The sequence below is a fragment of the Schistocerca piceifrons genome, chromosome 8 (genome assembly GCF_021461385.2).
Source record: "Schistocerca piceifrons isolate TAMUIC-IGC-003096 chromosome 8, iqSchPice1.1, whole genome shotgun sequence".
Taxonomy (NCBI): Eukaryota; Metazoa; Arthropoda; class Insecta; order Orthoptera; family Acrididae; genus Schistocerca; species Schistocerca piceifrons.
The window spans coordinates 241,393,770-241,418,339 of NC_060145.1; the positions used below are offsets into that span (position 1 = coordinate 241,393,770).

General features: G+C 41.9%; 1 protein-coding gene across 1 annotated transcript in view; it reads left to right on the forward strand.

The window, feature by feature from the left end:
- The window catches only part of LOC124711876 (cuticle protein 19-like), a 35,655-nt gene extending 29,001 nt beyond the window's left edge, over nucleotides 1–6,654 (forward strand). The window contains exon 4 of the mRNA XM_047242115.1: nucleotides 6,130–6,654. Coding sequence (XP_047098071.1) covers nucleotides 6,130–6,239 — 110 coding nt within the window. The 3' untranslated portion in view covers nucleotides 6,240–6,654. The remainder of the gene's footprint in view (nucleotides 1–6,129) is intronic.
- Nucleotides 6,655–24,570: the final 17,916 nt, after the last annotated feature.

Below are 24,570 nucleotides of genomic sequence, written 5' to 3' on the forward strand. Positions count from 1 at the left end.
ACAGTAACCTTAAACAACGTAGTTAAAATAAATGTAAAAATAGATTCAGTTACTTACCTCACAAACGTGTACCATGGTACTGAAACTAAAATCTTACGCGCTCCTCTCACATAAACATTAAAAATTCACAGGTCACAAATAACTGAAGACAGGACATAATGCCTGACTGTCAGGAGTGGGATCATGACGTCTTGCAGCTCGCTCCTTGTCTGTGCCGCCACCTAGTATTAGAAACGAACTAGTCATGGCTGGTAGTGTAAGACGGTAGGTACTGTAGGACGCCGGCCGCTGTGGCCGAGCGGTTCTAGGCGCTTCAGTCTGGAACCACAAGACCACTACGGTTGCAGGTTCGAATCCTGCCTCGGGCATGGATGTGTGTGATGTCCTTAGGTTAGTTAGGTTTAAGTAGTTCTAAGTTCTAGGGGACTGATGACCTTAGCAGTTAAGTCCCATAGTGCTCAGAGCCATTTGAACCATTTGAACTGTAGGACTCTCCCCTGTAAGCAATCATAAAGTTTCCATCTGAGGGCGTTGCTACAGCGTACAATTTTGGCTCAGTTGGGAGTACGATGGGACGATGCGTTGTCTTGCTGAAGTTTCAAATCACCTGTTGGGTGCTGAAGGCGTGCAAGTATTGCACATGAAGTGCACTGGGTTTTTCACTATTTGCGAGTGAAAATATTGGCAGACGTGCCCCATCCACCTTATCTTGACATCCCGCATACTAGAAAAGAGACGTACTGATGTTCATATCTCCGCAACGAACAAAGTTACAAGAAAGGCAATGGTGCTGCTTAATGTCTCCCTAATATCTAAACATTTACTTCTAGACACATACTCCACAAGCCGCCATACGGTGCGTGGCTGACGGTACCCTGCACCACTACTAGTTGTTTCCTTTCCTATTCCACTGACAGCTAGAACAAGGGAAAAATGCCTATCTAGATGTCTCCCTATGAGCCCCAATATTTCATTTCTTATCTTCGTTGTCCTTACGCAAAACGTATGCTGGCAGCAGTAGGATCGTTCTGCAGTGAGCTTCAAATGCTGGTTCTCTCGATTTGTCAGTAGTACTCCTCGAAGAGGACGTCGTCTTTCCTCTAGGGATTCTCACGTGAATTCCCTAAAACGTCTCCGTAATACTTGCATGTTGTTCGAATCTACAGGTAACAAATCTAGAAGCCCGCTTCAATACCATCCTTTAATCCGATCTTATCTCATCCTACCGCCATCTTCGACACCTTCCCTTCACTGTGACATCACAGCATCGTCAACAAACAACCGCAGATTGCTGCACACCCTGTCCTCCAGATAATTTATGTATGCAGAAGATAACAGCTGTCCTATCAAACGTCCCTCTGTCACTTCTGACGATATCCCTGTCTCTAATGAACACTCGCCGTCGAGGACAATGTACTGGGTTCTATCACTTAAGCAATGTTCGCGCCACTCACATATCTGGGAACCTATTCCGTATGCTCCTACCTTCTTTAACAGTCTCCAATCGGGTAACGTGTTAAATGATTTTCGGAAGTTTGAGAGTATGGAATCTGTCAATTTCCCTTCATCCGCAGTTTGCAGTATGTCATGGGAGAAAATATGAAGCAGAGTTTCGGAAACCGTGCTGATTTGTGGACATAAACTTTCCGGTCTCTGGGAAATTTATTATACTAGAATTCAGAATCCGTTCTAAACTCTCATCATTTGCTTAAGTTTTTTTGCTTCTGGACAAAAAGTTGCTTGTTGTGGTAAGATGACTGGGACACCCGACAGAGTCCCATTCATCATTATAAATGTCTTTTCTTCCAAGAATGCTGCAATTAGCTCGTAAGCTGTACACTGTAGGGATGTATTCCTAGGTAAGAGATTTAGTTTCAAATTTATAATTTTGTATTTCACTAATACATTAGTGCACCTTCTGTTCCGGTAACTCAGAATTACAAGAGGTGAATCATAAGAAGGATGAAGTTTGGTCGTCTGGATTCTTCCACAATAACGAAGGGCTCGCTGTATATCCGAAAGCTCAGTTGTGACAATCGGAAACATAAGTTTCTTTTCATTGTGAGAACTGCTGTCTCAGTAAAGACAGCTTTACATAACTTGAGTTTGAAATATTTTGTACGTATTTACGCGATTGGGAAACCTGTTACTTCAGAACTGTTGTTTCCTGGAAACAACTTTCTCCCGACATAATGCCGTTCGCAAAGCCAGGTGTTGGTCAGCTCTTCCTCAATAGCAGCCACATAACGTTATCTGCTTGAGATAAAAATGGAGGACAGAAGCGAGACTCGACAGCCTTCAATTAACTCCTTCCCTCGAGATGTAGTCAGTAGTTATCTCCAATCCTCTGTGGCCTGCCGGAAGCTATCAGATAAGACCGGCGAGGGATTCGTTTCAAGGAAACGGCACTTCCTGTCCATTGTTGCACTCGTATCGAGACCCACATCATGCAGTGCCTGCCGCCCACGCTGTGTTACGCAAGACTACACGGCACACGAGAAACTTGGCCGTCCACTACTTCTCCTCTCCGTCCCAGAATATGTTATGATTAGACACCAACGCAGTGCGTCTGTTCAAAAGTTAGAGGCCATCCGTCCCAGAATATGTTATGACTAGACACCAACACAGTGAGTCTGTTAAAAAGTTAGAGGCCATTCGAGAAACACATCAACTGCCTTTTGAAATTAGAAAGACTTACAAGGATTAGGCTACTCGGCACATGAATGTGTAATAAAAGATCTAGCTTACTTCCTGAACTTATGGCATCTCTACGTACATCTTGAGTCAGGTGGAGCACCAATTATTGTCTACATGAATATTATCTCTTATGCACAGCTGACGAAATACACACTGCTAGTAAGAAGGCAGTCTCAGCGTGACACGATATAAGGGTTATCTGAAACAAATCTGACTTTCGTGCTCTTTAAGTGAACACTAAGCGGTCTTTCGACAGTGTTCCACCATCCTGGGACACCAGTGGACTTTTGAAGAACATCGAAGCAGAGTGATCGAACGTCATGCAGAGACGGAGTATGGTAAGGAATATGGCGCGGCCTAAAGATTCAGATCAATGAAAGCCTGCAGACTTATATGCCTCACCTTATCGACACTGTCAGTAAAGCGCGGATTAGTGGTAGTAATATCATCATAGCGGCGATTGTCATTAAAGTTAATAAATCCATCAATATGCTGACGAGGGAACAGACAAGCAATGTTTAGCTCCCTAGGTAGAAAATGAACGGCACACCAAGAAGAATGTGCCGAAGTTGTGAATTTTAAGAACACACGCGTACTACAAAGACAAAGTAACATTTACGGAAGGAAAGTCCGCGAACCTTCGTGGCTACCCGCCCATCTCACAAAGTAAATACCAAGCCACGGCGAGAAAAGGAAAAAAATTAACAGCTACCAGGAGACAATCGAGACCGCACAACAATAATATTTTGGTTTCCCTTCTCTGTTAGTATCTGCTTACAGTATTTACACAACGACGACAGTTCACCAGTAGTAGCCTGAAGATTATTAACCAGTAAATTCTTTCTTCGAAGAAGGACGGGGAACTAGAGCCTTTCGTCTGTGAACACAACACTGCCTTTCGACAGTGTTCAGGCATCCGATGACTTAGTTCACTTAGGCCGATTACACGCCTCGAGACAACTCACAGTCAATTTCTGCCTCGACAATCATAATATTTTTGTGGAAGGTGTAACCTAGGTTCTCGCCATTTAAGTTTATTCCAGCTTTCGGTGTCAAGTGTAATTCGAGCGCGACAGCTTTTATGGTGAGGGATAAATACAGGTACATTGTGCCAAATGCTTCGTTTAGTTGTTCTAAAAAATTTGACGTTTGAAGTATCTTCACTTTGTACGCTTTCTGATTTCATTCTCCGCGTGTCACCAGGTGAAATTTCAGCAGAGGACTCCAAACTATCGCCTATCGTAAAACAAAAAAAGAAGAAAGATATGCACTGCACTGTTTACACTGCTACCTGAGTAGCTGTTTCCTCTGTGTAACACATCCCTGAACTATAGGGAAATCCTACAATTCTGTACACTGTAACACGTTCAAAGATCTGCAGCCAAGGCCATCATAGAAACGACGGAGTTTCTCCTCGAGACTTTCCACTCAGGTCCAAATTGAAGAGCGCAGACCAATTATAGTTACGAAACTACAAATAGTAGTAGGCCAGCAGTCAATCGTCGGTACAAATTGAAACCAAACGGCAGGCGTCATTGTTGCCGACGTGAGCCACAACTTACGGATGACTGCACCCTGCACCATCTATAGCTGCAGATGGGACCTCCTCCAGTTCTCGCATGGACCCTCCTAGCACACATGCCGAGCACACATTGGACTTCTTCCCAACTCTGCTACTTCCTTGGGGGCTCCGTAACACCTTAACATTGGAGCTTCCGATAACTACCAAACCTCTCGCCCCGCGTATCTGCTCAAACCCTGCTGCAGAAGAAGCCATTTGTTCACTCGTAGGGGGAATGTGCAAGGCCAGACAACCGCTAGCCAACAATCACTCTCCGCTTTGAGCGATTTCAGTGGGTTGCAAACTACCACTCAAACAGAAGCGAGCGCTGTTCTCCCACGTCGTGTACTTCGGAAGGTACCCCACAAGCGGAGGCCATTAGCGAATCGAGCGGCATTTGAGGTGCCTCATAAGATGCACCAGCTTCCGCGCTACCGCTGCATCTTGAGGCTGACCGTGGCGAAAAGTGTCTTTTGCTGTTCGCAAACTGAGACCAGCTCCTCCTGTGTCCACAGACAGTATGCACATACCTTGTCCATCCTTCCTGTTGTCTTTCAAAGGTTTGCATAACCGAACTTGTTAACAGCACAAACGAAGCTACTACTGTGAAACTTACACTATTCCATTGTTCTTTCATTCCATCGCCCAACACGGGTGAGATGGGCTGGCTTTTGTACTAATACAATGCATCTTGAAACTATTAAAAAACGATAAAACATTTACATTTAAAAGTTATTGAAATTATGATTATTCATTGATAGTGTTAAAAGTACTTGATTTTAAAGAAAAATTGAAAAATTGTTAATGCACTTAACTGCATTAAAGTTACAACGAACTGCATCCCGAGGGAATTATTTGGGAGAGGATGGGTTGAGTGGCTCTGGTGATGAAGACGTGAAATAACAGTTGATTAAGAGGGTTTGTTTTTGACAATTGGTGTAATGTGGGCAGGCGGAAGATGGGGAAATATGGAATTTGTGGAAGGTGTAACTAAAATGGAGGCCGTACATAGTTATGAGGAAGAATGTGTACAAGATAACGGGAAGAGAATACAGTGCCCTGATATGGGTGGTATATATCCGGTAGGAAGGATAAATGTCAGGGCGAATTTCTTTGTCTGAGAGAGGGGTATGTTAAAATATATAGAGGATATAGAGAGTGTTTAGGCATGGGTGTAGGCTGTCTCAGAATAGGTGCGGCACCATAACAGAGCTGGAAATTAGAGGGAGTTGTTAGAGTCGAGCTGGTGGAGACGTGTAACATATGCGGAAGTGTTCAATGTGTGTCAGGAGGGAAAGGTAAGGGGTGAGTTGGTAACGGATTCGTGTAGGCAAAGTTAAACGGATGCAGAAAGCAAAGTGGGATGTCTGGCTTCAATGATACGGACACTGTGATGGAACTTTGGTCGGTCAAATATTCAGTCTACATGGACGCACCTGAGGATGGTATTGATCAACTCTTTGTTGGTGTGGAATATGATGGAGGAATGCAGTCCTCGTGTTTACTAAGTAAGTAGTTTTAGTCTGACGTGGAATTTTCTTTTAACTGGATAGGATGGTCATAAACGGCCATGAAAAACTCGTGGAGATGGAAACCATGGGAAGTTTAAAGAGCCGCTAGGAGGTGAACTGACTGAGATGGGGCTGGGAGGAGCGCTGATATTCCCGGAGGGTTAGGCAGAGGGCTAGGAAGGAGATGCGCATCGTACACATTTCAATTCCAACTATGTCTTTTATCTTATTGTAAAGGGTCAAGAAAATGATAAAATACTTTTGTATTCTGAGTAGCGACGCTGTGGCTGCTGTCACCTCAACATCTTGATGGGGAATGAAGTAACCAGTCAAGTACAGAAAACCTGTTTTTGTTGACAGAAGTAGTGAAACCGCATTACGTGACGCAGCACGAGTATGACCTGTACGACGGAGCAGCGGGCTACGTGGTGGACAACGCGGCGCACTACCCCCACTACAGCTACTACTGAGGCGGCCAGGAGTGGCGGTCGCCAGGGGCTGTCGGGGGCTGCACGCGAGTGGGCCTCCCCGCTCAAGCTACGCCACCGCGGCACATTCGTTACCTCATACAAGAGTCTAGACGGTGCTCGCTGTCCTAGGCCAGTAATTACTCACGTTCTTACTATGTACCTCTCACATGTAAATACATATTTACATATATATTGTAACCAATATATTAAACAGCAAGAGCAAAGCTATAACAGCTGTGAGGTTACAGTACGTCTAGCACATTCTGCGTCGGGACAATAGATAAACTTGTCACGTCGCACGTGTTTCTGTCATAACTACAAAAATACAGTGCTCTAACACCAGTCAAAATTTATGAAAAATGAAGTCCGTAACATAGTGTACAGTGTACAACATTTATTTAATTTCACAAGTCTGTAAAAAGGTATGACTATAAATAAAAGTATCTCCTAAATATTTATAGATGTTAGTTTCCAGAACTACTGTGTAAGAAAAATTAATCCTTAAATTCTTTGCAATTATGTCATTGTAACAGCAATGTGTATACAGATCTTCTAAATACTGCTGTAAAGAAATATTTTTATTTTATTACAAATTTGTTGCTAATTTCTGCCAGTAGTATACTACGATAAGCGTTTATGGTTCTCTTTCGTTATTTTTCTCCATTACACATTGTCTGTGTGTCCTTCAGTATCGCTAGTAGGCACATGGTTCGATTCTCGGTGGCGGCAAGAACTTTTAATCTTTATTGAAAAACTGGTATGGGTTCCATTCAGCTTTATAACGACAATTCAAGAAATACTGGACGTAGAGCAAGGAATTCTGTTTTAAAACCAGAAATCTGAGATCACAAGAGATTTACGTCGACCACCATCCACCCAGAAACTGATGTTCAATGACAACTTAAGTGGAAAATAAATCAGTTATCGACTGGCAGCCCACACCTGTATTAGTTCAGTTTAAAAGTCTGTTAATCAGTAAGTTTAATTAGATGAACCGCCAAAGAAAGCAGCGTTGTCCTTTTACTTGTTTATATTTCTATTTAGCTTTCTTGCGGTTATCGTTATCTAAATAACACATTTTTTTTCTTCTTGTATTGCTCCTCGCACTCTTAGTCTTTAATTCAGCGGCAGAAATAAACTCATAGAACAGTACTCACACTCTACCGAATACACGATAATGACATGTGTAAATTTACATAACAGGAATCGTAGAGCAAGTCAATTAGTTGACTTTAGGATTATTAGAATATTTATGTCGTATGTTGAGGAGTTGTTTATTATTTGGTTGCATGGCAACGAAGTTTACGGAGTGGCTGTTCACAATCTCTGCAAATACATGTATTACTGCCACACGTCATTAAACATATGCCATCCATTTAGTAAGCTTATCGTTAGTTATTTAAAACTGATTGTTTGCTTATAGCCCACAAAGAATCTAATAATTTCGTAGTTTATAGGTTACATTGCCCTTTAAACACATAAGTAAAAAAGGGCCAAGAAAATATCAGAAAAAGTCGTTTAATTTCGCCTGCAAGAACATTTATAGATACACCTTGTCACACAAAACAAAGCTTTTATACTAAAATTTCGACTCGTAATACATTTTATTTTGTTTCTGAAGTTATTCGGGTGAAGAAGATGTAGGTGCGGAACGACGATTGTATATGGTGGCTGATACGACATCTGCCTTCACTGCAGCTGTAAGAGAAAGAGTTAAAGCCTCTGTGTGCCTGTAATTAGTGTAAATTTGTCTTTGTGGTCTCTGCGAGAGCGATACACAGGGGTGTAACTATAAAGTCTACTAGAATGGGGAATGTGCTGCCTATCACAATTTCCCTATGAGACAGGAAGTTACACTCACATGCTAATCTTCTGTCCCTGGGCCTCGACGGCGTCAAGCTTCTTCTCCTTGCAGGTGTTTCGGCGTCTAATTGATAGTTTAGTTAAATAAAAAGGCACAGTTGCAGAGTTACAGGTTAATGATACCCAGTAAACGCTGTTAATCTTGAATATATTGCAGAAAACGACACAAATGTGAGGCTGTCCTGTCACAAGCAGTGGCTTGGCAAGCTGCCAACTTGCTTCAGAACGAGTTGGAAATTACTTTACGCCCTGTAATTGATGGTACTCCATGGAGGCAAGCCATCGGTGGTATATGTTGGCTGGGGAAGATTTATCTAATTATTTAAATTTACTGATTTAGTTTTGTTGTTGTTGTGGTCTTCAGTCCTGAGACTGGTTTGATGCAGCTCTCCATGCTACTCTATCCTGTGCAAGCTTCTTCATCTCCCAGTACCTACTGCAATCTACATCCTTCTGAATCTGCTTAGTGTATTCATCTCATGGTCTCCCTCTACGATTTCTACCCTCCACGCTGCCCTCCAATACTAAATTGGTGATCCCTTGATGCCTCAGAACATGTCCTACCAACCGATCCCGTCTTCTGGTCAAGTTGTGGCACAGACTTCTCTTCTCCCCAATCCTATTCAATACTTCCTCATTAGTTATGTGATCTACCCATCTAATCTTCAGCATTCTTCTGTAGCACCACATTTCGAATGCTTCTATTCTCTTCTTGTCCAAACTATTTATCGTCCATGTTTCACTTCCATACATGGCTACACTCCATACAAATGCTTTCAGAAATGACTTCCTGACACTTAAATCTATACTCGATGTTAACAAATTTTTCTTCTTCAGAAAAGCTTTCCTTGCCATTGCCAATCTACATGTTATATCCTTTCTACTTCGACCATCATCAGTTATTTTGCTCCCCAAATAGCAAAACTCCTTTACTACTTTAAATGTCTCATTTCCTAATCTAATTCCCTCAGCATCACCCGACTTAATTCGACAACATTCCATTATCTTCGTTTTGCTTTTGTTGATGTTCATCTTATATCCTCCTTTCAAGACACTGTCAATTCCATTCAACTGCTCTTCCAAGTCCTTTGCTGTCTCTGACAGAATTACAATGTCATCAGCGAACCTCAAAGTTTTTATTTCTTCTCCCTGGATTTTAATACCTACTCCAAATTTTTCTTTTGTTTCCTTTACTGGTTGCTCAATATACAGATTGAACAACATGGGGGAGAGGCTACAACCCTGTCTTACTCCCTTCCCAACCACTGCTTCCCTTTCATACCCCTCGACTCTTATAACTGCCATCTGGTTTCTGTACAAATTGTAAACAGCCTTTCGCTCCCTGTATTTTACCCCTGCCACCTTTAGAATTTGAAAGAGAGTATTCCAGTCAACATTGTCAAAAGCTTTCTCTAAGTCTACAAATGCTAGAAATGTAGGTTTGCCTTTCCTTAATCTTTCTTCGAAGATACGTCGTAAGGTCAGTATTGCCTCACGTGTTCCAATGTTTCTACGGAATCCAAACTGATCTTCCCCGAGGTTGGCTTCCACTAGTTTTTCCATTCGTCTGTAAAGAATTCGTGTTAGTATTTTGCAGCTGTGACTTATTAAAGTGATAGTTCGGTAATTTTCACATCTTTGGGATTGGAATTATTATATTCTTCTTGAAGTCTGAGGGTATTTCGCCTGTTTCGTACATCTTGCTCACCAGATGGTAGTGTTTTGTCAGGACTGGCTCTCCCATGGCCGTCAGTAGTTCCAATGGAATGTTGTCTACTCCGGGGGCCTTGTTTCGACTCAGGTCTTTCAGTGCTCTGTCAAACTCTTCACGCAGTATCGTATCTCCCATTTCATCTTCATCTACATCCTCTACCATTTCCATAATATTGTCCTCAAGCACATCGCCCTTGTATAGACCCTCTATATACTCCTTCCACCTTTCTGCTTTCCCTTCTTGGCTTAGAACTGGGTTTCCATCTGAGCTCTTGATATTCATACAAGTCGTTCTCTTATCTCCAAAGGTCTCTTTAATTTTCCGGTAGGCAGTATCTATCTTACCCCTAGTGAGATAAGCCTCTACATCCTTACATTTTTCCTCTAGCCATCCCTGCTTAGCCATTTTGCACTTCCTTTCGATCTCATTTTTGAGACGTTTGTATTCCTTTTTGCCTGCTTCATTTACTGCATTTTTATATTTTCTCCTTTCATCAATTAAATTCAATATTTCTTCTGTTACCCAAGGATTTCTACTAACCCTCGTCTTTTTACCTACTTGATCCTCTGCTGCCTTCACTACTTCATCCCTCAAAGCTACCCATTCTTCTTCTACTGTATTTCTTTCCCCCATTCCTGTCAATTGCTCCCATATGCTCTCCCTGAAACTCTGTACAACCTCTGGTTCTTTCAGTTTTTCCAGGTCCCATCTCCTTAAATTCCCACCTTTTTGCAGTTTCTTCAGTTTTAATCTACAGGTCATAACCAATAGATTGCAATCAGAGTCCACATCTGCCCCTGGAAAAGTCTTACCTGGTTCCTAAATCTCTGTCTTACCATTATATAATCTATCTGATTCCTTTTAGTATCTCCAGGCTTCTTCCATGTATACAACCTTCTTTCATGATTCTTAAACCAAGTGTTGGCTATGATTATGTTGTGCTCTGTGCAAAATTCTACCAGGCGGCTTCCTCTTTCATTTCTTAGCCCCAATCCATATTCACCGACTATGTTTCCTTCTCTCCCTTTTCCTACACTCGAATTCCAGTCACCCATGACTATTAAATTTTCGTCTCCCTTCACAATCTGAATAATTTCTTTTATTTCATCATACATTTCTTCAATTTCTTCGTCATCTGCAGAGCTAGTTGGCATATAAACTTGTACTACTGTAGTAGGTGTGGGCTTCGTATCTATCTTGGCCACAATAATGCGTTCACTGTGCTGTTTGTAGTAGCTTACCCGCATTCCTATTTTCCTATTCATTATTAAACCTATTCCTGCATTACCCCTATTTGATTTTGTGTTTATAACCCTGTAGTCACCTGACCAGAAGTCTTGTTCCTCCTGCCACCGAACTTCACTAATTCCCACTATATCTAACTTCAACCTATCCATTTCCCTTTTTAAATTTTCTAACCTACCTCCCCGATTAAGGGATCTGACATTCCACGCTCCGATCCGTAGAACGCCAGTTTTCTTTCTCCTGCTAACGACATCCTCTTGAGTAGTCCCCGCCCGGAGATCCGAATGGGGGACTATTTTACCTCCGGAATATTTTATCCAAGAGGACGCCATCATCATTTAACCACACAGTAAAGCTGCATGCCCTCGGGAAAAATTACGGCTGTAGTTTCCCCTTGCTTTCAGCCGTTCGCAGTACCAGCACAGCAAGGCCGTTTTGGTTATTGTTACAAGGCCAGATCAGTCAATCATCCAGACTGTTGCCCTTGCAACTACTGATAAGGCTGCTTGCCCCTCTTCAGGAACCACACGTTTGTCTGGCCTCTCAACAGATACCCCTCCGTTGTGGTTGCACCTACGGCTATCTGTATCGCTGAGGCACACAAGCCTCCCCACCAACGGCAAGGTCCATGGTTCAAGGGGGGGGGGGGTTTATGAGTTAGTTTTATGAGTTATTAATTAATGGTCTATCTGATCTGTAATTACTATCATTCAACTCGGAATTTTTCAGGCATCCCGCATCTGTCATCTAAATTAGGGAATTAATCTTATTCAGCTCTCTTCCTTTGTTATAGGGACTGGTCTGCACAAGTGTTGTGGCCACGCCACATATGTTGTAACGCCTTCAAAAAGTCTCTGTGCCGTATAACATTACTGGTACTGTTCTGTCCCTGTTCGCTGGACATACTATATAAAGTTCGTAGTACCTATCAAGATTACACGCAGCTTCTATCATCCCTTAATGCGTCCTTCGTCGATGGCACTAATTTAGTTGTTCTCCACCGACTGAAGTTTGAAACACTACGGCAATCTATGTTATTCACGGAAACTGAGGTATTTCGTTGTTTCTTTTCATCTACAGCAGAAAGTCTGTCTCGTGGTTCCGTGAACTGTTGTGCTTTCAAACTATATAGGAGAAAAACTTCGAATGAGTAAGTGGATCTTGTACCATGGTGCCCACACTTGTTTGTATATTATACCTTTATTCGCCCTTGCATCTAGATCTGAAGGCATTTCAGTGTTGACCAACAATCACAAGATTCCAGGAATCGACATTATGAAACCAGAAAGCCACACAGTATAAGACACACAGTATCATTTACCCCACTTTATTCACCCACATACCAGAAGATGAAAACTTCAGTTAATAGTATCTATACTTGCAGAGAACCAAACGTAACTGCATTACATCCTATGTCTGATACGTCGGCGGGTCTCCTCACCCCAGCCCTGAGATTAATACCTTTGTAACTTTGAACTTAACTTCATCCATGTCCATACAGTCTTGCTGATGATCAGTTTCACAATACGAGCCCCACTTATTATTATTAAATTGCATTTATTATAAATCTCTGTATCATTGCTGTCTTTTTATGATAACGTAGGCTTTCACTGAGTTTTATGTTTCAAATCGTGAAAGTTTTTAAATATGATTATTTTCACAACTTTAGCAATTCAGAAGCTGAGACTACGGAACACTACAGCCAGCGCTCGCTGCTTTCAACGTACGTTTCCATACCTGTTAACCCATCCAATGCTGGCTACCCCTACACCGACAGCGTTAGCAGTCCCGTGCGCTTCTTCTTCGCGCAGAAAGTGTCCTGACTCAGTGTAATAATTTTTAATACAAACTGATCGAAAAGGAACATGCCCTTTCTACCGAAAACACCAAGCGGGTTGTAATATATGACTAGACAAGTTGACAGACCCAGAATTGCCCGGGAATTCAGTTTGACAATTTTCTGTTAGAAACGAAAACAAGAAATGAACTATGTTTGTTGTGCAATAGCCAAAAAAATTTGTTTCCATGTGATAGTGAAAACGCTTTTGAAATTATTTAGTAGCTTCGGTATGAGATGATCGTGGACAGTTTCTGTAAGCTGGGCGCAGTTGCTTCGCGTGCCTATAACGCTATTTTGTAAACATCTCTATGGCAACACCTGTTCATAGCTCTATATACAGCTATTGTCTTCGCCTACAACCATTTGCACTTAACAGTTGGAGGAGTATCTTACTAATAAAGAATAAATGCATTCAAAACTTGATGCATGATGCGGCATTTTTCCCACAAGTCTCGGTCTTTATGACGTCATATCTGCCGCCGGAAGTACTCGGAACACAACCGAAACCTGAATTAGGACACTGACTCAGACCATTAATACTGCCTCAAAGTACGTCGAAATTGGTCCTTATTCTGAATTTGAGCAGAATAAATGTGTGTGTCACCAGTGACCTATACTACCTGAAAACGGAGAACTTGTATGGTGGAAGCAATAATTTACGATGACAGCATCTCTGGAGCTGTATATCTCAAGTTCTGCATTTGCGATGACTTACTTGAAACCTTGAAAAGTTCTTACCGAAGAAAACTGCAAGATCTGCTTATGTATAGATCTTAGCTCCTGACGAAAATACGTAAGTGGAGCATGTTTTGTATGAATCAAATGTTAAGGTCCACGCTTGGAGGTAATACACAGCTGATGGAGTTTCTGAACAATAAAAACGTGTAAAACAATAAATTCGCAAAGAACGAACTTGTGATAAATCCAGTATGATGTACAACCAAACAAGAAATAGAAAATTAACCGTCATATATGGATGCGAACGTCGGAGTAGAACGTCGCCTCCGAGTATCATCATCCACGATTCTTTGTGATACATTTACAAATTTTTGAAAAATAACCTTGCGAGTGAGAGAATCTGTAAGTTACCTCAGTTTCCGGATGGTTAAACAGGAACGGGCACCAATCACTATGTGTTCTGCTGAGATCCAATGAAGAACAAAGACATATCATTTTCACGGCATGTTCGAAGGTGAAATGCAACGTGAAAAGGACTCGATTTTACATATTCCAAAAACACTCACGGTCATGTCAATACGATACGAATGCTCGCAGCTTTCTGCAATCCATTAAATTGAAGATACTAATCGAATGCATCTACATCAAATACACAAGACTTTAATTCAGTTCTGCTCGATATGTTGGTCGGGCAGAGAGAGCTTTTTGCTTAAACCGCCTGAAACCTTCAACCGAAAAATATGTGTGCATTGCTCTGACTGGCCGGCAACCGTTAAATTTTTAGCTTCTCCATAAGAGATGCCTTCTCATTCCTCTTACAAAGATGCTCGCTCGGCAGGTATAGTCAGCTAGTGATGGATCATCTATGAACTGACTTACGCATGATGCGCGGTGCACGATTTACGAAAGACGCTCGCTTCACAGCGGCCGCCTTTCAACGCAAACACACAGGCAATTTAACTTCAATAAGGGTATCGCTGGTAACTTTCACACCTTCAGATGTTAATAATTAACTAACCATGATGCAAGTCAAGTTTTCGGCTTGGCGCCAATAATGTCTTCCATGTAACATCAACTAAAGGAAAGGTCAGTAGTGGAACGTAAGGTGCCAAGATGATCTATTTTCTTCACGTAGCGACATAGTGGAACTGTACTGACCACTGACCAGAAGTTAGGAACATAAGATCCGTGTTGACCGCTTGGGCAGTAGCCGGGATAATACATGTAGGTGGAAATTTATCCTAGTGCTCAGTTTTTTTTTTTTTTTTTTAAAAAAAAGAATACACTAGAAAATGTCTGAAACACAGGCTTGTAAGTCTGATACCACATGCGGCCAAGGTTTTAGTGGTGAACAGAATAATTTATAAAAGTATGTTTTCAGAGGAGAGTAGGCACGAGTTTCTACGAATCTCAGGAGAGAAGTGCATTGAACCGAATGGGACGATATATGCTGTTTTCATAGGTTTGGAGGGAGATTGGTTGGTTGATCTGGAGGAGGGGACCAAACAGCGAGGTCATCCGCCCCGTCGGATTAGGGAAGATGGGGGAGAAAGTCGGGCGTGGCCTTTCAAAGGCACCATCCCGGCAATTGCCTGAAGCGATTTAGGGAAATTACGAGAAATCAGGATGGCCAGACGCGGGTTTGAACAGTCGACATCCCGAATGCGAGTCCACTGTGCTAACCATTGCGCCACATCGCTCGGTGGAAGGTTAATTGACATCAGTAACTAATTTTAGCTAGAAATAGAGAACAGTCTGTACAAGAATCGCAGGATGAGGTACACTTGTAAGATATCTGAAGACACGGGAAGGTCCCAGTTAGATGACATCATGACAAATTTGATTATAAGGCGCCCTCAAGAGCAGATATGGGCTCAGATCACAATTTAGTAGTGATGAAGCGTAGACTTAAGTTCAGGAGAATCATACGGAAGAATCACTACGGCAGTAGGTGAATACTGACGTACTGTGGAATAATGAGACGCATTTGAATTTCGCTAAATATATTCTTAGGGAAGAAAAAGACGCTCCAAGAAGGACGCATCACTACGGGGAAGAAATCGGTAGATATGATCCACATGTACAGACAAACAAATTATTACAGCTTGTAATCTTACCCCCCTACACATCACTATTAAATTTCTCTGTCTCCAAAAGTTTCGAAAGCTTCAAGAGGCGTAAGATACATAAAATAAAACCTCTTCATTTTCTCTTCTTGTCGTCGGCTCCAATTCTCGAGTCTAGGGTACATTCTTGTGGCTGAAATTTTGACTTACTGGGTTCCAGATAACTAAATAACTGATGAAGTACTATCTGTTACTATGCTCTTCTTTCCTTTTTCCCATTCTTCTATATCACTCCAACTTTACAATTTTCACTTCAAAACACAAATTACATTGTTGTTGACAAGATTAGAAAAATACGTACTTTTCCATCAGAGGCATGCCCACTACTACTTACATTCTGCAGTACTCACAATATTCCAAAGAGTTTATAAAGCAAAATAGTTTACAAACTTTCTTAAAAAAAATAAGAATCTTCGCTAAAATATATCATCATTTTCTAAATGATCCAGAAATAAATTTTATAATTATCGTCAGATTGTGCAATTAATAATAGGAATTTTAAGTATGCCAGATATTTCGTATTTTCAAATATTTATAACAGAAGAGTAATTTTAACTGTACATACTGTTACGGCTTCTGCAGTACTTGTTAGCAGCAGACAAATTGGCTGCGCCAAAGACTGAGACGGCGTGGAGTTTTAAAATTATTTATTGAACTTTCTTTACAATTTCTCCCTCGTCGTCGCTGCCCAGCCCTGCGGATCCCTCCGCCTGGCTGCAGCTGTGTAGATTCTCCGACAATGCGCGTAACGCGCGCCGCTGATCGCACTCGGGAGCCTCACGCCACCGCCCGCTCACGGAGCCGCGTCGCCGTGAGGTCAGCTGCCGACGTCCGGTGCACCGGCGGCTGGGAATCCGTCAGTCGCGATGTCCGCGAGGTCCCGTCATGGAAGGACCACGCGCCGTGGGGCCAGCTGCCGTGAAGTCCAGGCGTCAGTCCCCGGCGGCGCCTGTGACCAAGACCGCACTGCGGCCTGTCCTGCTGGAAGTTCTCGCTGTAGTTAGTCAGCCGTGATGCCGACCGAACCCGGCCCGACCTCCAGAGCTGAAGTTGACGTCTGGCGGCGAACAGATGACTCCTGCGAACTGGAACAGACTTCCGGAATCGTCACCTACGAAGATTGAACATTCGGACACGGACCATGTCCGTTCTCAGATCCGAACTGCTTCCTAATGGCTTCTCTCTCTGTTGCTGCCTGCGCTCCACTATTTATATCCGGCAGGAGGACGTTTTTTCCCCTCGGTGGTAGCTTTGTGTTATTATTCCCGCAGTATATTGCAGCGTAACTTAGCGTGCAGGCCTCACTTCTCCTTACTCAGCACTCTCCAGGCTTCGCTCGGCGCTCGGTCTGTGTGCGTCCTTGCGTCATCCGGTTGACAGACTGCTGCTGTCAGCAAGGCAAACTGTGCGTGCTTTATTTCGCAACGTCTCGGTCGAAGGCGTGCCTCTGTTTCGACATGCTCCACTGCGTGAAGCAACGCTTACTACATGTGGTCGCAATAGTACAGAGTACTAACAAATTGATTTCTTTTTACCATTTTAGCCCGAAACATAACACAACGTATACAAAATCAGATGACGTTCATTCAGTTAAACAGTTGATATAATGTTCACCTATACAAGAATCGATAGTATACATGATGTTTGTTATTTCTATATAAGAAAAGGAAATGTTAGAGTAGGGTGTCCCATTACAAGGTGCAGAAAAATTGGACGATTTATTCAAGAGAAAGAGCTTTACAAATAGAGCAAGTCAATAACACGTTGGTCCACCTTTGGCGCTTAAGCAAGCAGTTATTCAGCTAGCCAAAGACTGGCAGAGTTGTTGATTGTCCACCTGAGGGATATCATGCCCGGTTTTGTGAAACTGACGCGTTAAATCGTCAAAGTGCCGAGATGGTTGGAGTGCTCCGCCCATAGTGCTACAAACGTTCTCAGCTGAGGAGAGATCCGGCATTTGTCTGACCAATGTATGGTCTGGCAACCCTTGCTGTTTGCTGACGGGCGTTATCTTGGTGACATATAAGTATAGGGTGCCTTGCCATTAAGGGCAACAAAACGGGGCGTGGAATGTCGTCCACGTAACGCTATGCTGAAGGTTGCAGCGGATAACAACCAAAGACGTCGTGCTATGAAAAGAAATGGCACCCCAGAGCATTACTCCTGATTGTAGGGCCCTATGGTGGGCGACAGTCAGATTGCTATCTCACCGCTGTCTCCAAAAACGCCTTCGGCCTGGAATCTCACTGACTGGAATAGAATTCAGTGCTGAGTCTCTAAAAAGTGCTTTCACAGATCTTAGAAAGACAAACATAGGTACAAGGAAGGTAACGGCGAAGAAGTCTTGGTAACAGAAGAAATACTTCAGTAGGTAGAGGAAACAGAAAGTACAAAAATATTCTGGAAAATATAAAACAGTAGTGAAAAAAACAAGAAGCAGAGGGAAGCCAAGGTGAATTGGATGCAAGAAAGAGTGAATAAAACGAAAAAGAAACAAACATCGGAAAGACCGACTCAACATACAGAAACGTCAGTACAACCTGCGGTGAAATTAAAAGCAAGGGTAGGAACACTATAAATGCAATGGAAATTCGACTTTTAAAGGCGGACGAGAAAGCGGAGAGGTGTAAGCTTATACGAGAGGGAGAGACTGTCTGATGTGACAGATGGAGAAACTGGAGTTGACGTGGAAGACATAGGCGATCCAGTGCTAGACAGAATTTAAATGAATTCGAAGATTTGAGATCCAATAAGGCACAAAGGATGCAATATCATTTCATCGGAATTTCTAAAATACACGCCTATTCTCTTTGCTGTGTAGAATCTATGAGACTTCCGTAACAGTATCATCCACACAGTTCCGATGATAGCAAGAGCCTACAAGTGCGAGATTTACCGCTCAATCAGCTTAACAACTCATGCATCCAAGCTGCTGACAATTATAATACACAGAATAGAAGAATGGAAAAGAAAACAGGATCTGTCAGATGATGAGCAGCTTGGAGTTCGGAAATATAAAGGTACAAGAGAGGCAGTCCTGACGTCGCGGTTAATAATGGAAGCAAGATTGAAGAAAGCTCAAGACACGTTCATAGGATTTGCCGACCTGGAAAACAATTTTACAATCCAAAATGATGCAAGATGTTCGAAATTCTGTTAAAATAGTTAGCTATTGAGAAAGACGGGTAATAAGCAATATGCAGCCCCTGCTGACATGCAGGGTCCATGGATTCATGAGGTTGTCTCCATACCCGTACACGTGCATCCGCTTGATACAATTTGAAACGAGACTCATCCGACCAGGCAACATGTTTACAGTCACCAACAGTCCAATGTCGGTGTTGACGGAACCAGGTGAGGTGTAAAGCTTCGTGTCGTGCAGTCGTCAAGGGTACACAAGTGAGTCTTCGGCTCCGAAAGCCCATATCGATAATGTTTCGTTGAATGGTTCGCATGCTGGCACTTCCTGATGGCCCAGCATTGAAATCTCCAGCAATTTGCGAAAGGGTTGCACTTCTGACACGTTGAACGATTCTCTTCAGTCGTCGTTGTCCCGTTCTTGTAGGATCTATTTCTGTCAGCAGCGATGCCGGAGATTTGATGTTTACCGGATTCCTGATATTCACGATACACTCGTGAAATGTTCGTACGGGAAAATCGCCACTTCATCGCTACCTCGGAGATGCTGTGTCTCATCGCTTGTGTGCCGGCTATAACGTCACGTTCGAACTCACTTAATTCTTGGTAACCTGCCATTGTAGCAGCAGTAACCGATCTAATAACTGCAGCAGACACTTATTGTCTTACATAGGCGTTGCCGTCAGCAACGCCGTGCCCTGCCTGTTTACATACCTCTGTAATTGAATATGCATGCTTACACCAGTTTCTTTGGCGCTTCAGTGAATAAGATTGTAAGACCTAGAACAAAGGTCTCGGATTAAAATGAGTGCAAGACAGGGATGTAGAACATGGGTTGAGAGTAAACCGAAGAAAGACGAAACTAATTAGAGAAAGCAGAAATGAGAGTAGTGAGAAGCTTAACATCAAAATTGATTACCACGAAGTACATGAAGGCAAGGGATATTTTTACCTTGGAAGCAAAGTAGTCCATGGCAGACGAAGCAAGGAGGACATAAAAAACAGGTTAGCGCAAGCAAAAGGTGTCTACCAGGACGAAACATAGCCCTTAATATGAGGAACAAATTTCTGAGAATGTAATTTTGGAACACGGCGTTGTACGTTAGTGAAAGGTAGAAAAAATGGCTAGACAGTATTCATGAGTCTACTGTGCTTAATCCAGCAAGGAACTGAGCATAAAAGGGAAAACGGTAACTACATGTAATTGGAAAGAAAAGCGCAAGACAGTGTGAGATGGCGATGTACCATACCTGGACGTACTGCAAGGCAGATCAACTACTGATGATGATGATTTAGTTACAAAATCGCGCCCCAGTTAGAGTACCAGTTGTGTAATTGACAATTCTAGGCTCTCTCGGAAAACACGAGAGGATACTTGTAAACACATTAACAACCCTAAATAGAGTCACATGATTACCATATTAATTAAAGCTTAATTTTAACTGCATGCTCTTTAATATAGCAGTTGCAGTGAAGGATGGTCCCACTAGGGGAATAGAATACTTACTTTTATTTCTAATTTCTTCAGACCATTGACACTTTCATTAAGATTATCCAGTTTTGTGCCAACAGTCTTAATGCAGCGGTAACACCGGTTCCCGTCTGATCACCGACGTTAAGCGCTGTCGGATGACCGTTCGTTGGATGACCTTCCGGTTCTGCCGAGTGCCGCTGGCGAGCAGCTTTCGGGCTGCACTCAGCCCTTATCAGTTCAGTTGAGGAGCTACTCAACTGAGAAGTAGCTGCTCCGGTCACGAAAACTGACAACGGCCGGTAGAACGGTGTGCTGACCACGTGCTCCTCCATATCCGCATCCAGTGACACCCAACAGCAGGGGATGAGCGACCGTCGGTCGACATTGTTGGGCTTTCCAAGACATGTTCGGACGGAGTTTCATTTTAGTTTTATCCATTTATGTGCACCATTTTCATAGTATTTAATAATTTAAGTCACACGTAATAGTTCAAAAAGTATTGGCCATTCTGTTATCTCAGGGTTGCTTTTCCTAGGTATAGCACAACGACCTATAATGGAGCACTTGAGCAATAATCAGCTGGTGAGGTGGGCCCTTCCTATCTCCTGAGTTTCCCCCTCCGCAGGCATTTTGTTCCTCACCTCTCATGTAACATACAGTAGGAGCATATAATAAACGTACTGTAACAAAAGAACGACTCAGTCGTAAACATGAGCGCACCACGCATTCAAGATGAGGCTGTTCCACATTTTATAAAAGCAAGACGACTCTCGTAAAAAACGTATTTATTGTGTTTATTTACATTATCAGCCAGAAAGACAGTTATATGATTTCCAAAAACACGACGCTGGATGAGTTGTTCGCCTATAACGATACTGGTTTGCACTTTTGATGCAAATCTAACAGACTTTGGACTGTCATCTGGTGTGATCTGTCTTGAACTTTACATGCACACATCTTTAATAATTTATTCACAGCATTACTACACGTTGTTGACCTCTGTAATGATAATGTCCAACAAGCTTGCTAGTTATACTTTTACATCGTTGTCTAAAGATTCACGATATAACTTTATTTCTGCGCTTGATATGTGCGACGGACGTCACACTTTGCCACGTCCTTTAAACTAGATTAAATTTGCCTTTTTAGGAACAGTTTCTCATAGTCATCTAGTTTCTGTAGGGCTGGCAAGTTTCTGCTTGGTCAGTGACCAAATCAGCCTTTAATTTGCTCCCTAACTGATAACAGTCAACCAACATCTTTACTTTGGTTTCTAAATCTGCCGTGAATATTTTAAATTTGTTGTTAATTTCGATATCAGACGTTACTTTTGTTGATAAGAAAACGCAGAAAAATACTTCAGCTGTCATAATTTTAGGAGCAGTGATAGGTCACCTGCTTCTGTCATTGTTGTTATGTCAGCGTAATCCAAAGCAGCACTCTGCCTTCAACTATGAAGAGCTCTTCAGCTAACGTAAATGAAAAAATATGTGGAAAATGAGCTTCGATAGTAACAAACTGACATGGTAGTAAGCATGGTATGGGATGTGGAAGTTTCTGGAAGCTTTCTGGACAAATAAATCAAGAGGTCCTTTACAATATTTAAATAGCAAAAGCTAACAAGGTCACAAAATAACGAAGCTATTCTTAGTCGTAGTCAAAACTCGAGGCCCATACGAAATGGATCTCCATGACATACTTATCAGTTAAATAGTCATTGTTCATCAGGGATTACACGCATTTTTAAACGTAAGTTATTCTGAAATGAAGACAACTTGTGTTTTCTTAAAAAAAAACATGAATAAAACTATTAATTCTAAACTGGAATAATATACGGCGCAAACAGTGGTTTACTGCTTTGACACAATTGTTAATAGTTATATAAGGCCACTTTCCATAAATCAAAGATAAATAAAATCTTAATGTTACTTGACAGTACTCACAAAGTTTTTAATAATGTTTGTATACCATTAAGACCAAATTATAAAAACCTTCAATCCTGAATGAGTCATGTATGAAGTACTGCACATAAAAACATTGTGCATTGTAATCTTAAAGTCATTTAATACAATAAATCATTGTGACCTGATAGTCATTTGATACAGTAAGGTCATTTAAGAGAATAAAAGCGTTCCGACATTTTTAGAGCATAAGGATCGGTTGTGATATTCTATTGGGATTTCCAGTTACTGACATACGTAGTGTAGAGGGTTTACTTTTACGTATGTATGTGGTGTTGCTATCTCTACCTTATCGTCTGTGTTCCTCACGTCACCGATTACATCTTGTGCTTCTGCTGTCTTCCACTATGTCGTGATGTTACCTTTGTTGCCCTGCTCTTTGCTGCCTTTTTCATTCACACTCTTCATGAAGGAACTTTCAGATCCTGTAATCTATGACGTTTAGTTCTTGCCATTTCTCTGGATCACCTAGTAATACGTTAAGTCGTCGTATGGTGACTGCAGTTGTTGTGGTACGTCCATGTTACACGATAAAACGACGTGCTCTGGTGACGCAATTTCTCTGGGGCCTGTGTTGGAACGGTTAAAATGTGTGAGGTATGGGCCGTGGCCCATGAGGAAGTGAATTATCTGTCCTACTGGACCTGCATGCTTCATCCTTAAGCGTTTTTTGATGTTCGGCAAGAATGAATAGAGAAGCCCTCCCTTTGCTGGGAAGCTAAGTCGTCGTATGGTGACTGCAGTTGTTGTGGTACGTCCATGTTACACGATAAAACGTCGGCTGCATGAAAAATGTGAATAAATCATAAAAGAAATGATTGTCGGAAGCACAGACTTAGCATACAGGAGAGTCAAAACAATCTCCAGTGACATTAAAAGCGAGAATGGTAACATTAAGACTGCAACGGGAATTCCACTGTTATATGCAGAGGAGACAGCGTATAGGTGGAAAGAATACATTGAAACCCTCTATGAGGGGGAAGACTTGTCTTATGTGACAGAAGAAGAAACAGGACTCGGTTTAGAAGAGATAGAGGATCAAGCTTTAGAATCATAATTTAAAAGAGTTTTAGAGGACTTAATACAAAATAAGGCCACTGAAAGCCTCTATGAGGGGGAAGACTTGTCTGATGTGACAGAAGAAGAAACAGTGTAAGAGGTATGCGCTGCCTGCGATATGCAAGGTATAAGAGAATCGCTGACCAGAGAGCAGTGTTGACTGAGTACGAACTGTGTAGCTGTAGCAGTTAGTTGTTGCTAGTCGCTAGTCTGGGGTTGTCTCGTCTGGAGTCTGCTCTAGTTTGGTGTATCATGTTGGCTGGGCCGGTCGCGGTGCAGCGATGCCGGACCCTGAGTATTACTGTATAAGGTAAAACAGAAAAAGAAGCAGCCTCGCGCATATCTAGTAATGTTATGTAAACTCACTTATAAATCTTTTAAAAATGTCCTAATAATAATCTTTGTCTAATTTCTAACAAGCATTCATTTCAATTTAAAGAATTTAATATTTTTTTAATGCATGATCATTCCGATTGTTGCAAAAGAAAAATCATTTGCTTCCTTTCATAAATAACAAATGTATAGGCCAGCACTGCACAGAGCTGTGCCGGAAAGAGCTATTGTAAGAACAGATATATTCGCCGTTTTTATTGAGGTAAGAATTTTTGCTTTTTCATTCAGAATCATCTTACATGGCCATGACGCAGCACTGCTGTCGTCCTAAACTTTACCACCTTACTGGATTTTTTTTTTTTTTTTTATTTCGGGGTTTAGGAATTTTTCTGTTTCGAGCTTACATTAAATGGGAAACAAATTTTGTGTGGAGGTTAAATGTGAATGAATTTGTCTAGGGAGGTAATAATTGAAAAATAATTTCTGTGGGGAGGTTACACTTGGCGACAACCGGCCAGGATCGGATTTCCTTTGTGAATTTCTGAGAAGTAGTCATATATCTGCTCATATTTACTTAAATGTAGTTTGCATCTCGCGCAACGCATTTACTAATTTGTCACTCTTTCTTTCACAGATCATCGGCAATTTATTGCTCTTTGTTGTAATTGTGTTTGTTCCATTTTTGCTTTGTCTTTGTTTCATTTTTGTGCTTAATTTTGATTTGTGAAAAATGCCGCGAAAAACTGTTAACAGTACATCGCGATGTATAATGAGTGAAAAAGCTGACTCGAATAATTTGACCGATCATACTAGCGACAGTTTGTGTAACACTGATAGTCCTCCATTTACAGACAATCAGTGCGTACCGACCGCTAGTAATGATTTTAATGCTAATCATGA